Source organism: Hevea brasiliensis, chromosome 8 (genome assembly GCF_030052815.1).
Source record: "Hevea brasiliensis isolate MT/VB/25A 57/8 chromosome 8, ASM3005281v1, whole genome shotgun sequence".
NCBI classification, from domain to species: Eukaryota; Viridiplantae; Streptophyta; class Magnoliopsida; order Malpighiales; family Euphorbiaceae; genus Hevea; species Hevea brasiliensis.
Genome location: NC_079500.1, coordinates 88,874,722 through 88,897,572, shown reverse-complemented (window position 1 = coordinate 88,897,572; position 22,851 = coordinate 88,874,722). Strand labels below are relative to the sequence as shown.

The window sequence follows — 22,851 nt, the reverse complement described above, 5'->3', positions numbered from 1 at the left end:
GATGTTATGGAGCTTTTTTTTGCACTCTTGTAGTTTGAAGCAACGAGACCCTTTGTCTCCATATTTATTTATTTTATGTATGGAACGCTTAGCCCATGGCATTTAGTTAGTTGTCTAGTAAGGGAGATGGAACCATTAACTTTATAAAGAGGGTCTCAAAACTCACCCACTTATTATTATTTTTTGTAGATGATCCCATCCTATTTGCTAGAGCTATTGAGGATCAGATTTTAGTCGTGAAAGATGCTTTAGAGGCTATTTTATTGTTGTTTAGGTTAAAAGGTTAATGTTGCAAAGACTCAAGTTTTCTTTTATAAGAATGTCATCATCTATTCTAGAATTATTCTTTGTAAAATTTGGGGTATAAATAGACTTCCAAATTGGGTAAATAGTTGGGAGTGCCCCTCCTTCATTCTCAGATTTCTAAAAAGACATCATTATATTGTAGACAAGGTTAAGTTGAAGTTAATTAAGTAGAATGCCACCCATATTTTCCCAATTGGAAGAGCCACTCTTACTTAATCTGTCCTTGCTTCTACGCTGAGTTTTGCTATGCAGATAGCAAAAATGCCTTCTTCAATTTGTAATGAGCTTGAAAAATCAATTCGGCAGTTCATGTGGGGTTCCACAAAGAAAAAAAAGGAGAACTTCTTTTATTTTTTGGGCTAAGGTCCAAAAGTTGAAAGTAAATGGAGGTTTGGGTCTCTAGTTCTTTCGAACCTTAACAGAGCTTATTTTATCAATTTGGGTTGGAGGATGATTGAAGATCCCTTGGCTTTATAAGTCAATGTTGTTAAGTCCAAACGTAAAGTGTTAGATGAAAGGTTGCCAGTGTTATTTGTTTTCTTAGTATGTTCTCCTTTAGAGGGTAGTGTCTGTGTTAACTCGGAAGAAGTAAGAGGCAACATCTTCTAGGCATTGGTTTAATGGTAATTCAACCAATTTTTGGATGGACCTCTAGATTCCACAGCTGCCTAGGCTTGAAGAGCTTGTATGTGATGATTTCCCAGCTTCTAAGAAGGAGTTGGAGGTCTCTAATTATGTTAATCAAGCTGGTGATTTAGGCATGGGACATATTTACTCACTAGCTTTTGCAAGACGTCATTTTTCATTTTGTGGCTGTTTTACCCCCATTTGATGACCAGGAAAATAACTTTATTTTCTAAGCTTCCTCTAAATTGGGGCATTTTTCTCTAAATTTTGCTTACTCGCTCTTGTCTCAAGAAGGATGGAATGAACCTTCTCTACTCTTGGTCAAGATTTGGCGTAGGACTAGCCTTTAGTGAGTCAAAATGTTCATCTGGTTGGTTTTAAATAATGGATTATTGACCAATTATGAGAAATGCAAGCGGCATTTTGGTTCCTCCCCTCTTTTCTCAATTTGTTTGACTAATGTGGAGTCTTATTTACATGTCTTACAGGCTTGTCCAATTGCTCTAAATTTTTAGAAATTGCTTAAGCTGCCTATGAATTAGGATATTTTCTGTGATGATAATCTCAGTATAGAAGATTGGTTCATGCTCAATTTGGGTAATGTTTTCTTGTGGATTCATGGCCTAAATTGGGATTTACTTTTCAAAGTGGGTTGTTGGTTGCTGTGGAAATGTCACAATGAGGCAATCTTCTCTAACAAGTTTATTGGGGTCGATTGCCTCCTTCAATGGTCATTTATACTATCCATCTTTCTAGGAAGCCCATAGTAAGCTAGTTTTGTGAATGTCCTTGATTATCATAGAAAAGCTTATGTAGTAAGTTGGAAGCTCCATTCTGTCCATCATTTTAAAATTTATATTGATGGCTCTTATTATAATGTTTTCGGGGCATGCTTTTGGGGGCAATTCAATCCATGATTGTTCCAAAAAATGGATTAATGGCTTTGTTTCAAATTTGGAGAAAAGATCTATTGTTAAAGCTAAGGATTTGTTTAGTAAAAAGTTAAAAAAAATCAAGGGTTAAATGTTATTCTTATAAGTTTTAACATTTAAAAAGGATAATTATTAATTTAGTCCCTGCAAGATTAACATTGAACTTCTCAATAAGGTATAAATATTAATGAGGTAAAAAGTTAATATAGATTTTTTAAATATCCAAGCAACATTAATGGGGAATTAAAAATTATAAGGATAATAATTATCCCTTATTAGTCTTGTTCCAAACATCTCCTAAGCTCTAGGCAATGTTTCTTGTGTTATTGCTGAATGTGATAATATGGGCGTTGTGGCCATGGTCTCACAAGCTCATCAAGGCTTATTACTAGCTATATGTCGCCGGTTAATCAAATCAAGAAGTTTTCACATGATTTTTCTCAAGTTTATGTAGTCCATGTCTTTAGGGAGCCAAACTTTTCAATTGATTGGCTTATGTCTTTTGCCAGATCATTCTCTTTGGGTTCTCATGTTCTTGAAGATCCTCTTGATGTATTTTGTCATAGTTGTATCATTATAGGTTTGGGTGAGCTATCGTCGGTAGTTCTTTGTGTTTATCCACTCTGTTTTCATAAAAAAATATTTATTCAAATATATATAGCAAAACATAGACTTGATGTGAGAATAAATTATTATTTAAATTATAAATAAAATTATATTATAAATAATCTATGATATTATTCAACTATAAAATTATATCATATTGTCCAACATAGTCATTTTTAAATAAAATTTTATTTATCTAATATGAACATAGTAATAAAAATGTAATAAATTTCATTATTTTTTTTTATCCAAATAAGGAAAATATGCAAAACATTTCCTTTTATTTCCTTTCTTTCCTTATGTAAAATATTTTTTTCCTTTTCATATAGATTTTATTTCCTTCACGATTTCATCCACTTTTCTTTCATCAGTTTTCTTTCCTGTAAGTGAGGATTTTATTGTATTTCACTCATCCTTTGAGTCCTTTTAAAATTTATTTTTTTATTATTTCAAAGGAAATTTATAAAAATACAAGTCACTAGTTTTTTATTTTAAGATAAAATTACTATTTAGTCTCTAGATTTTAACAAAACCAACTATTAGTCCTTTATTTTAAAAAATATACTATTTAATTCATTGTATTTTGTTTTCGTTAAATTATTTAGCAATTTCATCAAATTTTAATTTAGTTAAAGAATTTTAATGTCAGTCAAATTATTATTTAGTCATTTTATTTTAGTAAAATTAATTTATTAGTCTCTATATTTTAAAAAAATACTTTAATAAATCCTTGTAATTTGATTCTGTTAACTATTTAGTCCATCTTATTATTTTTTTATACCCAAACTGCCTTGACCATCTCTCTTATATCTTTCCTCATATTTCTTTCGCTATACACCACACCATTCTCCCTCTTCTCCTCTTTTTTTTATTTATTTTTTTTTAAATCTTTTGATAGAAATTGGTATAAGTTATTGCGTGAAAAAGTTAATCAAATCTTCTAAATCTCCAAGTAATTAAAGCAATAATCTAGAAAAAAAATTTTTCTAGTGGAGAAAATAGAAAAATAATACCTAAGGAATTGAATAAAATACTTGAATAATTTTAAAAAGAACGTAAATGCAAATTTAGAAATGTGTTTTTTAAAATGTTATGCTTTCAAAATATAAAAATTAACTAATTAGTTTATAAAAATAAAGAGACTAAATAATAATATATTATAAAATACAATAATCAATTAATTATTTTTCTAAAATAGAAAGATTAAATAATTATTTAAAAAGGACTAATTAATAAAAAATTTAATAAAGGGATTAAATATTTTAATAAAAATAAATATAAAAACTAATTAATATATTTTTTAAAATATAAAAATTAAATAATTAATTTTTTTAAAATATAAAAAATAAATACTAATTTTTTCTTATTATAATTGGGTAAAACTAAAATAAAAAAAAAAATCACGTAAAAGGAAATTTGAGGAATTTTATTTTCAATCGTTTAAAATTGAGGGACCATCACTGCAATTAGCCTGATTTCGCGAGAGGTGTCATTGTTGTTAATTCTCATAATTCATAACTCCACCTGTTTAAAATCCACTGCGGCTGTGCCAGCCAGGTCATCAGTCGGGAGGAACAGCCCAGTGTAAGCAGAAATTTCTGCAGTCCAAGGGCCACTCTACTAGTCTTTCTGTACCTGTATGTGAATCACACAGTAAACCTCACATTGTCGCTTCGAAATGGCATCCAAGGGCAAGGAGGTTGTTACCGGAAAATCCTCCTCCGGCAGTAAGCGGGAGCGTGGCGGTGGTGCTGATGAAGACATTCCCGGCAGTGGCAGGAAGAGGAGAAACCGCGAGGTTCTTCAGTTCTTCGAGGATACAGCTGAGGTAGACGACGACGAGAGCGATCAGAGTGATTTTGATGACGATGGTACAATAAAAATCTGTTTTGGTTGTGCATTTTGATTTTTTTTACGGATTCTAGTGTTTTGAGGTTGGTGAAAACTGGAGCTGTTTGGGTGTCTTGAGAGGTTTTTATTTTCGATTTGCATGTTTGGGTTTTGGGTGAAATGCGAGTGACGATTCGTCGTTGGATGCTTGGGAAGGGGTGTTGTTTTGCCTTATTATTATTATTATTATTATTATTTATACTTTGCTATTTTGCTTCTGCATTTTGGTTTTCAGTAAGTGTTCCTGGGTTGTAAGGTCTGTTTTTGGGGCTTTTTTTGGTTGAACTAGTAATGATTAGGTTTTTCTTGTTTTTAGTTTTTATAAGAATTTTGATTTCTTTTCTTCCCTTTTATAGGAAATGCTTATTTTAGGGTCTTTGAGGGCAATAAGAGAGTTTTGATGGTAGTTAGTGGTTCTTGTGGTTTTCTATGTCAAATTTCAGGATGGTTTGGTGGTATTTAAAAATTTTTCTGCGGATTTTAGGCCCTGCTTGGAAGGTTTTTAGTATTTGAGTTAAATCAGCCTTTTCTTTTGGCAAACATGTTTCGGGCTTAAGCTTTTATTTTGTATTATTTCTAGTTAACATTTTTATGATATTTGAAGTTGCTGATATCTTGCCAAGATGGTTGTTAAAATTATTCATGATCCTTGCTTATGGTGGTCGTCTCTTATGCTTGCTATGATATAAGAAGACAATCTCAGTTTCATGTTGCATTAATGTGTCTATTCAATGAAACATCCTTTTGCTAACAATGACCTTCCAATCATGTAAAGAATTTGACATTGAGCTGAAAGTCAAGAAAGAACCAGTGAAAATGCAGAATATTCCATTCATTCCCAAAGAGGAGGCGATGGATGAGGAAGAATTTGATAAGATGATGGAGGAACGTTACAAAGAAGGTTCTAGTTTTGTTACATATGCTGAAGATGCTTTTGAAACCAAATCAATGGAAAGAAATACTCATTTTCCATCTGCTAGGGATCCAACAATCTGGAAGGTCAAATGCATGGTATGATATTTAAAATAGACGTGATAGATGCTCAATGATTCCTGCTATAAGATTTTGCATCACATTTGTTAACCTTTCTCTTTCATTGTTTATTATTGCGCTGTGTTTAAATTTCTTGATTGTAGGTTGGACGTGAGAGGCATTCAGCTTTCTGCCTTATGCAGAAGTTTGCTGACTTGAAATCTCTAGGCACTAAACTGCAGATAATTTCTGCATTTGCTGTTGACCATGTAAAGGGCTTTGTTTACATTGAAGCTGATAAGCAATGTGATATTAACGAGGTAATATTGATAATGTTCTTAGGGTATCTTTATTGGTGATTATCAGTAAATGAATATGTTTGCTTTCTTTTGAACATTTATAACTTCAGGCTTGTAAAGGGCTTTGTAGCATTTACTCTACTAGAGTGGCACCAGTTCCAAAAAATGAAGTTTCTCATATACTTTTTGTTCGAAGTAAATCTAATGTAGTTAGTGAGGGAATGTGGGCCCGTATCAAGAATGGGAAATACAAGGGGGACCTCGCACAGGTACGTGTGCTCCCTGCTTTGCTGAGTTGCTGTATAGTGGTAGTGGATTCTTACTATTTCTATATGCAAAATTATTATTATTATTTTTTTTTCTGTAGGTTGTTGCTGTAAATGATGCACGGAAAAGAGCGACAGTGAAGCTTATTCCAAGAATTGATCTACAAGCACTGGCCCAAAAATTTGTAAGATTTTTTTTTTAACTGCATGATAAAAGTTGTTAATATGCAATTGTTTGTGAGAATTAATAGATTTTCATAGTATACGGGTGTATAATTCTTTTCCATTGTTTGTCATATGGAATAATTGATTTGTGTCCGGGAATCTAGTAATTTTTGTTGCATGCTTTTCTCATTTTATAGTGCATTAAAGCTTGTCATTGATGTTACTATTTGACTGTGGAAGTTTCACGAAGCAATATGGATGACCTGCCATCTAAATATTGAATGAGAAGTTCACTAAAAGGCTAAAAAAAAGCTTTTGACTTCTTGCAGTTTCTCTTACGAGTAATGCTGAGTTTGGAATACTTAGCAAAAAAGTTGACTTGGAAATTGAGATCTTCTGTACCTCAGTTCATCATTGAGTGTATATGGGTTTTTCATTTGATTCCTGTTTTACGTTTTCTGTACTGGAGTTAGATTTCAGTTTAATTGCTTGAATAAACTGTTGTTTTGTGAAAAAAGAATCATGGTAAGTAAATCCATGAATACACCTAAAGATAAAAGGAAGATCAGTTTTGTTCAAGAAGGCATGCACGTGGCTTGATCTTGCTAAACATCTTAAGTTGGCAATTGGGCATAATAACAGTTGACATCTATAGTTTATTTGGAAAGTTGTTTATGGTCTAATTCTAAATGAGAAACGTAGCATTCAATTCAGTGTTGTTAAAAGGCGCTGGGTGAGGCGCTAGGCGAGGTGAGGCAACCCTCTAGCGCCTTGCCTAGCTATGCCTCACGTGGATTGCAAGAGGTGTGCGCCCCAGAGAAAAAGGCGCTAGGCGAGAGGCAATAGAGAGTATGCCTTTTTCATATAACGTTTACTTTTTTATTTTTAATTTGTTTTTAACATAGCAAAAGATTAAAAGGTAATTTCTTCATGTAACAATTCATCGTAAGGGATTACAACAAATTAGGAACTAAATTTTTACTGATAGCTTATTGTTCTCTTAAGACTTAGGCAATCACAATAATTTAGGCCAGCTGTACATAAAAAACTATATATATATATATATATATATATATATATATATATATATATATATATATATATATATTTTTTTAAGTTACACCAAGAAGACCTAACTAAATAAGGGGGAAAAATCTAAATAAGGGATTATATTGCTAATAAGGGATTACAACAAATTAGGATCTAAATCAAAGATTGTATAGCCAAGAGATTATATAGCTAGTGAATTCTAAGTCAATTCTTACACAGGTAAGGAATAAAAATAGATAGGAAAGATTTTAGAGATTCTAAAATTATATATTTGACATTCTTGATTTTTGGCTATAATACATGATCTAATTAAGCTAGAATATTACTTTTCACATATGTAAATTTTCTTGTCCTATATAAATCTTCTTAATTAAAGAGTTCTCAGTGCTTTTTTCGTCAAACACTTGTTCTAAACCCTAATAAAGTGGAGTTAATTAATCTTTCTTTGAATTTCATTTTCTTTCTATAACCTTATTATTTTTTGATTTCTATTTCTCTTCTATTACATATGGTGAACTTCAAAAAGGCTCTCGCCTTGCCTCTTACCTTAGGGCGATAGGGTGTCGTCTTTCGCCTTAATAACATTGATTCAATTTCACAAAAATTATGCTCCTTTGTGATGTAGAACAAGCTCTGATATCAAACTAATGTAGAACAAGAAGAATGAGAAACAAAGGGAAGGGAAACAAATTCTCAAATTGAAGAGAAACTAATTCTCAAACTATTTCGGGGCAAAACCTGACCCATTAGGTTTTGACTTTTGGGGCATTGGATGGGATTTTCAACTTTGGAAATGAACGTACTCATGGTAGGAGAAGCTTCAGTGTGGTTCAGACATTGGGATGACGATCGGAATATGATTCGGGTCAAACCTGATTTGGATGGAGCGGACGCTAGGGCCTTTGGATTATGGTTTTAAATAATGGTTGTTTTGTAACGTAATTGCTGTTACTTACAGGTGAGTTTTGACCTTAAAAACAGCGTCTCCGTCATTTGGTGAGACTCTGAAAGCAACAAACTTTGGAAATTATCAAGTTTCTAGGAGGTCAAGAGTTGGGTTGCTTCCTGACCCTTTGGATCTTGGCCTTCGGCCACTTCCAGGCAGCCGAAATGGTGTCCTTGAGGTTGCCTCAGGCCAGCGAGTCCTCAAGCAGCTACATTGAGGTCTTCTGATGGCCATTCAGTGGTGACTTGGTGAAAAGGGTGGGTGGTGTTGGTTTTTGGGTTTCAATGGGTTTTTTTTGAAGAGGAACAGCAACTAAGGTAGGAATTTTCGAAGAACAAAACACGGGTTGGGTGTTTTAAGTTCTGATGCCTAGTTGATGTAAAACAAGGAAGAGAAACAAAAGGAAGAAAATATGTTTATAAGATTTAATTTAAATAATTTTAAAGTTATTAAGATATTATTATTTAAATTAAATATATAGTAAAATTAAAATTATAATGCACTAGAAAATTAAAATTATCATTTCAATACTATATTTGATTAAAAATAAAATTAATATAATGCATTTTAATGATAATTTTCACTCATATGCAATTTGATTGACAATGGTGATTGTGCAATAAAAAAAAAAAACTAATGTAATAAATAATATATTACGTTTATTTTTATATGTAATTAATATTATATTAATTAAACTTATGGTACTTATATAATTTTTTTTTTTATAAATGCTTTATTTTTGTGCCTCGCCTTGCTTAGGCGCATGCCTTTTCGCCTAGGCTCCTCCACGGCTCTGGGCGCCTTGATGCACCTTGAGCCTTTAATAATCATGCTAATTGGAATAGGATTAAGAACCCCAATTCCAATTCTAATTAGAAATCACAAATCAAGTAAGACTACTAACTTCTAAATAAAATAAACTGCTATTTCCTATATTTTTTTCCTAAAATAAGTAGTTCTAAAGTCTCTAAGATTTCTTACATCACTTGGTATCATCTATTTCATTTTTACAGGGTGGGGGAGTTTCCATGAAGAATGCTGCAACACCTGCTCCTAGATTGCTCAGCTCAAGTGAACTAGAGTAATATGCACATTTTCAAATTTTAGTGCTGTGTCTTTTGGATACCACGTCTTCTAATATACCCTGTACATTCATCTTTGTAGGGAGTTCCGGCCCCTTGTTCAATATAGACGTGACCGTGATACTGGCAAGATGTTTGAGGTTCTTGATGGTCTGATGCTCAAGGATGGGTATTTGTATAAAAGGGTTTCTGTAGATTCATTAAGCTGCTGGGGTGTCACGCCACCAGAAGAGGAGCTGGTCAAGTTCCAACCTTCTGAGAACAATGAGTCTGATAATTCAGAATGGCTTAAACAGATTTATGGTTCACCAAAGAAAAAACGTATAATCGGAAATGGCAAAGGCGCTGATAAAGGAGAGAGTTCATCAGGTTCTGGTGCCCATAATAGTTTTGAACTGTATGATCTTGTGTGTTTTGGGTAAGTGCTGCACAAGTTGTCAATCCTTTATGATCTGATTTTGTAATTTGTATTATAGTCTCCCTTAGATTGATGTTATGTGCCATTGCAGCCGTAAAGATTTTGGTCTTATTGTAGGCATGGAAAAAGACGATTATTACAAGGTATGAAGCTTATTTTACCTGATCGTAGCTACACTGTTGGCTGCTTTCTTGTTATTTATTGTTTTAGACTAGGAATTGGTACTTTCTAAACTTGCTGTTGACTACTTCTGTCTTCTTCATTTTCAATGCATTAGATTCTGAAAGATGGACCGGAAGCACCAGTAGTGGTGACTGTTGGACGGCATGAGTTAAAAAATGGACCCTCAGATATGAAATTTATTGCGTTAGATCACCGCACGAAAACTGTATCAATTAATGATACTGTCAGGGTGTTGGAAGGTCCATTAAAGGTTTGGTGCTGGTTGTGCATCTATTTTGTTTTAAATGGTTTATTGTAATGAATATGCTGTGCAATGCACAAGTCCGTTTAACAACGTTTTACTCTTTGCAGGATAGGCAAGGAATCGCTAAGCAAATCTATAGGGGAATCATTTTTATGTATGATGAGAATGAGACAGAAAATGGTGGTTATTTCTGTTCTAAAGCTCAAATGTGTGAGAAAATCAAGCTTTCTTTTGATGCTTCCGGTGAAAAGGTCATACAGTTTGAAATGATCCACTGTGCCTTTTGCCTGTACACTTTTTCGACATTGACTTTTAAATTTAATGTGCTGAATGATGATCATTTTCTCCTTATTTCAGGGTGTTGAATCAGGCCCAGTAGGCTTTGAAGATTTCCCATCATCTCCTAAATCTCCTCTGTCTCCTAAAAAACCATGGCAAACGAAGGAAAATAGTAGAGAGTGTATGTATTCAATTTTGTAAAAATGGTTTCTGCTTGGATTAATGTCAACTACTTGTTCCAACTGATTTTTTTTTTTTTCAATTGCAGTCAACCGAGGGGATAAGGATGGAATGTTCTCCATTGGTCAGACCTTGAGAATCCGTATAGGACCTTTGAAGGGTTACCTTTGCCGTGTTTTGGCTATACGTTATTCTGATGTTACTGTGAAGCTTGATTCTCAGCAGAAAGTTCTTACAGGTTTGTTTATCAATATTTACTCTTGGTTCTTTTGATCATGGATGTATCGAGTCTTGTAACATTTTTGGGATTTTTTGTTGATATTCTTAAAGTAAAATGTGAGCATCTCTCTGAGGTTCGTGGGAAGAGTTCTGCTATGCCTGCAAGGTACTTATCTTTATTACTGCAATCAATTTATTTTCAGCATGCTTTGCTTGTGTGATTGGCCTAGCTTTTGTAACTTTCTGACTATGTTTCTTCTCTTTCTCTAAAAGCGATGATTTGGGGTCCAGTTCTTTCAAACCATTTGATCTACTTGGAACTGAAGGGGGTTCTACAGGTGGGAATCCTGTTACTCTCAGAATATGAAATACTTGAAAGCAAAGTATTAGGGAAGTAAAGCTACTTACATGATACAAAACTTCTATATGAACTGGAATTTATTTTCTAATGGGCGTACCATTCTTAATATTTTCATATTTCTAAATTTGTTTTTGGTTTATGAAAGTCTGAGATTATTATTTTTTCTATGTTTTGCTTGTTTTCCCCAAACCTGTGGCATTTGGAAGGTTGGACAGATGGAGCAGGAACATCAGCTGATGGTGATAAGTGGAATACTGGAGGAGCCGCCACTGAAAGGTAAAATCTTTGTTAACACATTTTTCCTGCATTTTCTTGTGATTTTGCTTTAACTTAGTTGTTGGCTTGTCATTATTGAATCATGTCTCACTAAAGGTGTGAATGAAGGAAGACTGAATGTGTAATTATCAAAAGCTATAGGTTGGCTTTGTTTTCTGTGTTGCTTGATGTATGGGGGGCTTAAGTTTGCCTGCTTATGTATGGTTCTGGATGCATCTTCATATGGCATTTGTTATCATCCGACTTATAGCTCTATAACATTACTAGCTTTTTGTATATACTGCTACTATAGCTGTGTTTGTTCATTACTCTCTTATTTTTAACACGCAATTTTCTCTCGTCTGATATTTGTAAGCAGTTCATGGCCCAGCTTCTCTTCCTCAGGCTTGAAGGTAGCCCCTGAATTTTCTCAACATTTTTAGACACACACATGCATCCCTTGCCATCACCAACACAACTGCCATCATAGTAATTCCTGTCCTGTGATTATTGCAGCTTCAATCTGAATCCAATTTTGCCAATTCATCAGGTTCTGCAGATAACAATACTAAGGAAGGTATATAGTCAAATTCTTTTGTTGACGAGCAAGCATGCTTTTTGGCAAAGATCTATGCTTATTCATCTATTGTAATGTGTGGATGCAGGAGGTGCTTCTTGGGAAAGGAAGATCTCTTCAAATCAGAATTCCTCTTGGGGTGCAGCTGCAGCTGATGACAAAGCTGTTGCTAATAATGATCAAGTGCATGGTTGGGGGAATGAGGATTGTTGGAACAAAGCTGCTACCAATATAGGGTCTAGCAGTGGTGCAACTGTTGGCTGGGGTAAAGCAACTTTGCCCAGTGAAAATCCAGCAGGTGCTTCAAGAGATTCTGGAGATGGCTGGGGTCAGTCTAAACTTAATGTTGGAAATTCTACAACTGATTCTGCAGCAGGTTGGGAGAAGGGAAAGACTGTCATTGGAAATCCAACGACCAGTTGGGGAGACATAGCCACAAAGAAGAATCAGCTGGACTCTTGGGGCAGTCGTAAGGATGTAGCAGAATCAGGATCCTGGAACAGGAAAAGCTCCAGTGCAGGTGAGGACCACTGGAACAATGCTACTGGGTGGAATCAACAGAAATCTCAGAACAAAGACACCTGGGGAAGTACTGCAGAAGCCCAAAATAAAGATACTGTTCATGAAGAGTCATGGGGTAAAAGATCTAGTGCAGGCGAGGACCATTGGAATAAGGGTGCTGGGTGGAATCAGCAGAAATCTCAGAACAAAGGGGACACTTGGGGAGGTACTGCAGTTGGTAGCTGTGCCCAACCAGATTCGGGAGATGCTGATGAAGTGAATGGCTGGATGAAAGCCAAAGTTGATGGTGCAAGTCAAATTGCAAATTGGGGAAACCAAAAAAATCACAGTGAAGATGCAACTGGTTGGACTAGAGATGGATCTAGTGGCCAGACCCAGAGTGATAATTGGAATAAATCACAGACCTTTGGTGCTGATGGGGGATCTTGTAATAAGCAAGAGGGAGAATCTGCTTGGGGTAAATCAGATGGAGGGCCATCTTGGAATAAGCAGGATGGATCCTCTTGGGGCAAATCAGAGGGAGTGTCTTCTTGGAGTAAGCAAGATGGAGGTTCTTCCGGAAACCAGGATAGACTTCAAGAATTTGGCGGTTGGAACAAGACATTTGATGGAGGTCGTGGATCAGGTGGGAGAAGGGAAAGAGGAGGTGGTAGGGGAGGCAGAGATCAATTTGGCAGAGGAAAAAGACCATTTGGAGAAGATCAATCTTTAGGTTGGAATAAAGGAGGTGAAGGAAGCAATTGGACAGGTGATGGAGCACCTTCAAGGAATCCATCTGGTTGGGGCAATGATCAAGTTGGTGATTGGGTTACCTCCAATGCCCCTGAGGAAGGTAGAGAAGGTGATCAGAAGAAACCAAATTCTTCTTGGGGGGATAATGAAGCAGGATGGAACAAAAGCAAGGGAGCAGGTAAAGAGATCGGTGAAAATTGGGACAAATGGAATTGTGCAAAGTCCTCTTTTGAGAAGAAATCTAGTTGGGGTGATGATAAAGGTGAATGTCAGGGTGATGACTACAATTTAGATAATCAATCATTAGGAGGGCAAACAGAAGCTCCAAAATGGAATGCATCAAAATCAGTTGATGGGAACTGGACTACTGATTGGAACAAAGGATCTGCTGCAAATGAAGGGTCAAGTCAAAGTTGGGGTGGAGGCAGCAAAAGCAACATGGTGAAAGCTTCTATTGGTGAAAATGCTACTGGTTGGATAAGTGGAACATGTGGGGTAGGTACAAAGCAGACAGACTGGGGTGCTCCTAAATGTTCCAAGTCATCATTGGCTAATAAAGCTGGTGCTGTGGACAATAGCCAGCCCTCTGTTTGGGGCAGCAAAAGCAGTTGGTGTGGTTCTAAATCTTCTGGACAGAAGTCCAGTTGCGATCAGAAATCTGATGAAATCGAAAAGGAGAGTGAGCATAAAGATCAAGATGGTTGGAATGGTGGACAAGCTTTGGATGGAGAGTTGGCAAAGGGATGGGGTCAAAGTGCTAGCTGGGGAAGGGGATCAACTGATACAGGTGGACCTACCGATGCAAATAGGAAATGTGATTCTAGTTGGTGCCAGAAATTATATAATGTTGTATTTTATAACATATCTATTTATATTAGTGTATAATAATATTTTGTAGATAGGTTGCCATATAACTCAACTATCAAATAATCATGTAAAACTTTCATGAGCGATTCTTCTAATTTCATTTGGATAATTAGATAAAGGTCCTAAAAGATATCTGTCACTTTATTGATGCAGGTAAAAACCATGATTCTGATTGGGGTAACAAGGGTGGCAGTAGCTCTGGATCCGGTGATTCTGGCAGAGCGGGCTCAACCTGGGGCAAGAGATGTAATTGGAACTCTGGATCCAATGATGCAGATGGGAATCAGGGTTCTGGTTGGGGCAAGAAAAATTTCAACTCTGAATCTGGTGATACTAACCAAAGTTCTGGTTATGGCAAGAAAAGTAGCTGGAATTCTGGATCTGGTGATGCAAGCCGGGATTCTTGTGGTTGGGGCGAGAAAAGTAGTTGGAAAACTGGAGATAGTAATGTCAACCGGGGTTCTTTTGTAGCCAGTGGTGAAGACCAAACTGATAATTCTGGCTATCGAGAAGGTGGTGGGAGTTGGAGGGGTGGTTTCAGAGGAAGAGGTGGTTCTTTTGACAGAGGGGGCTTTAGAGGTAGGGGGGAGAGAGGAGGTTTTTGGGGTAGAAATGGTTCAGACAGGGGAGGCTATGGGGGTAGAGACAGATCCGACAGAGGAGGATTTGGAGGTAGAGGTGGTTTAGATAGGGGAGGTTTTGGTGGTAGAGGTAGATTTGATAGAGGATATGGTGGCAGAGGCGGTGGAAGGAGGGATCATAGTGGTAGTTGGAATGAAAACAATGATTCTGGCAAAGACAAGGCCTTTGACTGGAAGAATGGGATCAACAATGATGGCGAAGGATGGAAAACTAGTGGCGGAGGCAGTTGGAACCAAGGGGGTGCTAATAAGAGCCAAACTGGTGGTTGGGGCAAGGGCATTAATGCAGTTGGGGAATCCAATGATTCATGGGGTAAATCATCAGCAAGCTCTTGGGGAAACAAGGGAGATGGTAATGATGGAGGAGGATGGAATACTAGTGGAGGCAGCTGGAAGCTAAGAGGTGATGACAAGGCCGACTGGAAGAATGGGACAAACAATGTTGGCGAAGGATGGAAAACTAGTGGTGGAGGCAGTTGGAACCAAGGAGGTGCTGATAAGAGCCAACCGCAGAGATGGGATTCCAGAAATGATGAAAGTAGTAATGAAGCTGGTGGTTGGGGCAAGGGCACTAATGCAGCTGGGGAATCCAATGATTCATGGGGCAAACTGTCTGGAAGCTCTTGGGAAAACAAGGGAGATGACAATAATGATGGCAGAGGAGGCAGTTGGAGCCAAAGTGGTGCTGATAGGAGCCTATTGCAGAGTTGTACTTCCGAGGGAACTAGAAGCCAAGCTGGCGGTTGGGGTAAGGATGCTAATGCAGATGGGGAACGCGGTGATTCATGGGGCAAAGCATCCGGAAGCTCTTGGGAAAACAAGGGAGACGGTGGAAGTAGCAAAGGAGGATGGTAAGTTGATCCACAAATTTGTCATCTGATTTGTGTTACTTGGAAGGACTGAAAGTTCAGGGATCTGTATATATTGGTTTCTTTGCCCTTTTTTTGTTCTTTTTTAAATGCACTATTAAGGTGTGAAAACAGTAGTTTCTTGTGGAACCATGCACAAGTCCTTAATCTTCCTTCACTTTTTGGACACTGGTACTAATGAGCAGAGCTCGACTGAGCATGGATAAGGGAACACCTGTTTTATAATGGCCAGTGCATGGTTAATTAAGCTTACTTGCAAGTCATTTGTAAAAAAAAAAAATGTTTGTCCTTAGATAATTCAGCATATTATGTTTTGGTTTATCGTTGATACTATTATGGTTCCCTGTAGATGTTTGTGCATGACATTTGAAATTAGCCGTTTGTGCCACAGTTTTCGGTCAATAGCAATAGAGCAATTGTGGCTTAAACAGTCTCCACTCTTGAAGAGTTTCTGATTATAAGATGGAGAATTATCATCCGTATTGATAATTTTTAGGGGTACAATTGGCAAAATAAATCTGAACCTATCTTTACCTTGAATGAAAAAAACACAATTAATCACAAATAGATAAATAAAAACAATGATAATTTACTTATATAATGATAAAGTATTGAATACATAGAAGGGTATATGATAAAATTAAATACTTGAATTTTAATTAAATAGGTACCTAAAAGAAATAAAATATTTGTTGGCCAATTAAAATAGAGCAATTTGTTATAAATTCAACCATAAATAATTTTGTCCATCTCATATATATATATGTGAAGTAAAATGCATATTATATATTTGTCATGAAATAAATTATAAATTTAAAAATAAATTAAAATATATATTTTTATATTTTTTATATCAATGAACAATTTAATAAAATAAATGCTTTATTTAAAAAATATTAAATTTAAGTATATATGCCCATATATTTAACAATTTTAAGTAGTTAATGATATATGGTTGTTGTATCATTATCAAGTTTCAAGGAAAAAAAAAAACAAATATGCCAAGTGTTTGATTTATCGCTAGTTATACTAGAGGCATGTATCTATCGTGCTTGTAGTAGAGTTGGCTATGCGGATACATAATGTCTTGATGCTTGATACATACATCATATGACTTAATTATACATTCAATTAAATGGATGAGGATGCATATATTTATTTTACATTATTTGTCTATGGATTATTGATGTTTATGACTCTTTGTGGTATCGTTAGCATGATACATAAAAAAGGAATTATGAGAGGAAAATGAGAAAATAAAAAAAAATAAAGGAAAAAAATAACTATTTTTTTAAGTTAAAAAAATTTAATTTTTTCATTTCAAATATAAAAATAAATTAAAAAAATTAATTAAATTAAAATTTTGCAAGATTATAGTTTCTAAATAAGGGTATTTAGATAAACGAATCATCTAACATTTTTATTCAATAAATATTTTTTATTTTTAAAATTTTAAATATTCTTTATAATTAATAATTAAAATAAGATAAAAAGTTAATTAAAAAGAAAATTTAATTATTTTATATTATTTAAATTCTAAATATTCTATATTTTAAAATAAAATCAATTTATGTCAAGTGGCACATACGTCCGTAGATATTATTTATAAATGTACTAAAAAAAGACAAATGACAATTTTTAAATTATTTTGTTATGGCATTATTTTGTGAGTTTATTTATATAATTTAGTGTTAATATATATATATATATATATATATATATATATATATATATATATATATATATATGAATGATAGAGGGAGGAGGGGACTATTATTTTTATCCAAATTGTCCTTTATTTTTAAAATTTATTATAATTATATTTTTACTATTTAAACTAATTTTAAAATTTATATAAATTTAAAATTTTTAATTTTAGAACTAATATAAATTTTAAATTATTAATGCTATTTATACTTAATTTCAATTAAATATAATTTTTTTAAAAAATAATTAATTAAAATAAAAAATTAATTACTAAAAAATAAAAAATGTAATTTGATAAGTAAAATAGTTTATTACTATAAATATTTACAATTAGTTATTTTTATATATATTTAAAAATATTTTATTAGTTGCATATTATTTTTAAGTTAATTTTCATATATGGTTTTTTTAATGAAATAATTTATTAATATTTAAAAAATTATGAATATTAATAAAAATTAAATATTTTAATGACTATAATTTATAAAAATAAAAATAAAACACATAAATCACCTAAAGATTATTATTGATTTTAAAATTTGTAAATGAACAATTTTGAAGGAATTTTATTTAATTTTAATTAAAAATAATACTAATAAAAAATTATTGAAGACAATTAAATTTTTACTTAATTCATTTATTTCTATGTATATTTATATTATTATAAGTATGATTTTTTAAAAAATTATTATTATAGAGCTAACATTGTACTACTTATAAAATATTATTGTTGCATTAATAATAAATAAAAGAGTAATATTAATAATATATTAATTAATTACTTTTATATTTATATTGTTACATTATTAATATTTTTCTATTTTTATTTTTTTTAGCATTGATAATATTAATGTTCATGGTTTTTATTCTTTTGAATGAAAAAAAAATTAATAAGAATCAAAATAAAAAAGATACTTTAAAAATCAAATTGTAGTGGACTAAATTTATTTTATTGTACTGACGTAGTTCTAATTTTCTATTAGTAACTGAATCAAGAATTAGATTATATCCAATAATACTGAATACCCAATAAAGAAATAATTAAAACTGAAATTAATTTTATAAAAATATTTTTTATGATTTTTTTAAAAACATAATATAATTTTAATATAATTAAAATTTAAACACACAATAAATATGATGTATTTATAATAATAAACCATATGCGTTATAATATATAAAAAAGTACAAATGAGAGCCTACTTTTTGATCTAATAAAATATTCTATAAATATTAATAATATCAATTTTATTTTTTAAAAATGTTTTACCGAAATTTTTTATAATTTTTAATTTATAATTAATATATATATATATATATATATATATATATATATATATATATATTCAATTTTAATTAGAACATGATTAATTTTTATTTATATTATAATCAATAATATATTTATAATATATATAACATAATCTATCATTTAAAAAATAAAAAATAATTAATATATTAAATAGGTTTTAAAATATTTTATATTAACAATATGACATTATAAAATTTCAAGATATCAATATAATAAAAATAAAAATTTTATAATGATAATGTATTAAAATAACAAAAATTTATTTTAAAAATTATTTTATTTTTTAATTTTATAAATAATTTTTTTTTACATTTATTTAGATAAGCAATTTTATTTATTCTGCAAGTTAATATTATTTTATATTATGAAAAATTAAAATAAAATATATGCATATCAATTTTTTTTTTAAAAAATAAAGTAATAGAGTTAAATAAATTAAATTTAATAAGTTAATTTATATTTATTATTAATTTATTTTAATTTTTAAACATTTTTACCTATTTATATTTTTAAAACTTATTATTATATTTTTATTATATTACATTTAAGTTTATAATTAAGTTAATATTATATGTTAATGGTGTAAACATAACTTTCATAAAAAAATATGATCGAATAAAAAATAATTGTTAAATTAATAAATATATTTATTTACATAATTAATTAAAATGATATTAAAATTAATATTTTAATTTAAATAACTAAATATAATATTTATAATACTATAATAATATATAAAAAATTAATAAAAAATTATATAAAAATTAAATTATAAATTTTTTTAACAAATATAATAATGTGCAACACAAATTTTACAAAAAAATTAGTGTAATAAAAAGGCAAAAGAGCCAAGTTTCTATTATTTAAGTTTAATCGAGAATTTATATAAAAAACAATGAAGATTCAATAACCTTATAATATTGTATTATTAATAATAAAAATACTTTTTTTAATACAATTCAAATAATAAAATTGTAATTATATTATATTATTTTAAGCAAAATTTTAAATAATGCAATAGTCTATTTTTTGCAAATTTAGTAATGATTTTATAATATTAAACAAATTAAAAATTTTAAAAAATGCAAATTAATAGTGCTATAAAAATTAAAAAGTAATCAACAAGTAGTTAAATTAGTACGTAAAATTGATTTCAAGTGAGCTTTACCTGTAAGGTAAGAGAGTTTTAATTTTAAAGTCATTATTATTGAGAGAATTTTATTTGAATATCACTTTCGGTTTAAGCGTAGAAATTTACGTGCTTAAAATTAAAAAGAAAATGGTAAAAAAGATGAATGGCAAAATTATAATGCTAAAAATATAAATTTGTGAATATAAAAAAAAAATTAAAGAGCTGAGTATACAGTTTCTCTTTTATATGCTGGTATAGATTATAACAAGCAAATTACCGCCGGAGCGGATTATTATTATTTTATTTTATAAAATTTAATTAATTAATAATAAAATAAAATAACTAATAAATAAAAACTTTAACTTCTCTCATTTTATAAAGACTAGTGTTTTCTTTTTTCAAAATGTGCATTGCACGTTTTTTACATTAATTATATGTGTTTGTAATTTAATATTTTTATATAAAATTTTTTTATTAATTTTTATATAATATAATATTATTATAATATATTAATTATTATTATAATAATATAATAAATTTTCATTTTTTATGATATGTATGCACCCAAAATTTTTAAATTAAATTAGTAAAAACGAAAGTATATTAATAAAAATATAAAATTATAGAAGTAAATTTTATTATGAAAATTTATTATTATAATATAATTTTATAAGTAAAGTTTTATAAATATATAAATTTAACTATTTATTATTTTGTTAGTTTATATATTTTTATGTTAAATTTTTTAATAATAAATTATTGAGTTTATTAAGACCAATTAATTTTTAATATTTTATAATTTTATAAAACATATATAATTAGCATGAAAAATTTAAAATTTTTAACACTATTTAAGAGTTTATATATATAACAGATAAATAAATTAAAATTGGTATAATTTTATATAGTATTGATTTTTTTAATTTTAGTTATTTTCTATTTAATTTTTAATTTTATTTATTAAAATTAATTGTGAACACTCGTATCAATAAATATCAATATTATTAATTTTTATTTGATATATAATATTTTAAATAATTTCACATTTTCTTATAATATGAAGAAAAACTTTAAAATATATATATATATATATATATATCTTATCAATAAATGTATTAACTTATATATTAATCAATAATTACGAATTTGAGAAATATATCAATAATTAAAAATATAAATTTGTTTTATATGAAATATATTTTTTTAATGAACTTATAAGAAATTAAGTTAAAAGAAAACTTCAAAAAATTAATAAAAATATTCATATATTTTGTTGATAGAAAATTTTTTTTCTTATTCTTTTATGTAAATTTAAATATTATTGTATTAAAATATTTTTTCATAAATAATTATAATTAAAATAGAGATAAAAATCCATTAAGATTCATTAAAAAATTATTCATAGAAAAAAAATACTTTTTATTTTTTTAAATAATATAAATTATCAAAGTATTTTTATAAAATTTTATTTTAAATTATATTATAATAAAAACTTAATTAAGTAGAATTTAGATACAAGTAGGATTAAAAATTTTAGATTTATGTAAACTCTAAAATTAAATTAAATAATAAAAAATATAATTATAAATACTATAAATAATGAAGGGCAATTTAGCTAAAGCAAATGTTTCCCCTCCCTTCATGTATTTATACATAATATAGATAAGCTTTTTTTTTTTTTTAAATTCGTCTCATATTATAATTTTTTTTTGAAAAGTAGTTATTTTATTAATTTTTAAATATTATTAACAAATATACCATTAATCAAATGTGGTTAGAATAATAAGTAAGACTCATCTAGTATTAGAGGGATTTATATTAGAAAAAGAACAAAGAAAATTTATTACTTTTATATATTAAAATCTCATTTATCGTTAAGGTTGGGAGGCTAAAAAATTATTTTTAAAAAAATATTTAAAATACAATTGAAATTTTGTTAAAAAATAGTTAGAAGAAATTGTTTGGCATTATGCCAAAAGAATGAAAAGAAAATTATAAAGATAATGTCGTAATTATTATTAAATTAAAAATTTATTAAAAAATAAAGAAAAACACCTAAAAGAAAAAAGTATTTAGGACTCATACAGTGCCGAGATACCAACGCCCTTTGATGGCATAAAATCTCAAGGCAATGCTCTTTTGTATTGTTATATAAAACCATATTAAGAAAACCATAGTAAAGGATCAATATTTGAGCATTTTTTGCTACACAGGATCATTAAGAAAGGCAAGTGTAGAGCATACTCATGCTTAAGTGAGGGATGGATGAATAAGATATCATATCAAACTTTTAGGAGAGTATGAAAATTTAGCAAGCCATAAAAGTAGATAAAAGAGCTTGTGTTATTTTCATTTTGCCTCAAACTGATACAAACTTCCTCTTATATCGAGGGAAGGAAAGCAAATCGATAAATCTTAACGCAAAATATTTTCACATGATGTGGTACAAGCACTACCATCACTTTTGCTTTAAGTACATGCACAACTAACTTTTAGTACATACATCTTTATAAAAAGAAAAAGAGGATAATAGAGTGCATACACTTACTTAGAATTTCATGAACCAGCTCATAGTAGGGTACTGAAAGTCAAAGTGAGTTTTGACAAGGACTAAGATTAAAGTTATCGTAGTCTAAGTCTTCTAATCTAATATCTCTATAAAAACTTTTGTACCATGGCCCACTGTCAACATTAGAAGTGACTATTTTGTATCCTTCAGTTGTTGTGGTTTCTATTTTAGTAGGGTCTTATGAGTCTTGCCAAATGGGGTGAGTATAATCAGGAATTTCCTCAAGCTTAGTTCTTGGGCCGATAGAAGTGGAACTCAATATCTGGCCTTTGGGTTGATAGTTGTTAAGCTCAAATAGAAAGGCATTTAGTTCCATCCTTAAGCCTTGATTGCTTTTCTTATGCTTGACGGATTTAAAGTAAGTTTTCCGTTCATATGTTGTATTCATAATCCATAATAGGCCTTCAAGTATTTTGAAGAATTAACAATGAGCATGTATCTTGAGCTTTTGGGGCAGACTTTTTCCAAATATCGTGATTTTCTATAATTTTTCTGAGTTCAGACCTCCACCATATCAATGGAGAGAACCATTCCAGAAAATGCCATAAAAGAAATTTTTTATTCCTTCCATCATTGAGAAAATCATAGAGAGCTAGAGCAAGACTTTCAATGGCAATGTCATACAAGGTAACCATGCACCAGAGGA

General features: G+C 30.6%; 1 protein-coding gene across 3 annotated transcripts; it reads left to right on the top strand.

The window, feature by feature from the left end:
- Positions 1–3,952: 3,952 nt before the first annotated feature.
- LOC110651879 (protein RNA-directed DNA methylation 3) lies at positions 3,953–15,809 on the top strand. Of its 3 annotated transcripts, none has more exons than XM_021807350.2 (19): positions 3,953–4,342; positions 5,137–5,372; positions 5,498–5,653; positions 5,743–5,901; positions 6,000–6,083; positions 9,073–9,140; positions 9,224–9,559; positions 9,651–9,702; positions 9,837–9,992; positions 10,094–10,237; positions 10,344–10,446; positions 10,534–10,683; positions 10,776–10,830; positions 10,938–11,002; positions 11,232–11,301; positions 11,660–11,693; positions 11,797–11,857; positions 11,946–13,957; positions 14,132–14,582. In XM_021807350.2, exons 1-19 carry the CDS (start codon positions 4,150–4,152, stop codon positions 14,447–14,449), a joined length of 4,452 nt encoding a protein of 1,483 aa, XP_021663042.2. In that variant the 5' UTR covers positions 3,953–4,149; the 3' UTR covers positions 14,450–14,582. The 3 variants fall into 3 exon arrangements, with proteins under 3 accessions (XP_021663042.2, XP_021663041.2, XP_021663039.2); XM_021807349.2 differs by having other exon boundaries at positions 3,955–4,342; positions 11,946–13,898; positions 14,132–15,809; XM_021807347.2 differs by having other exon boundaries at positions 3,955–4,342; positions 11,946–13,934; positions 14,132–15,809.
- Positions 15,810–22,851: the final 7,042 nt, after the last annotated feature.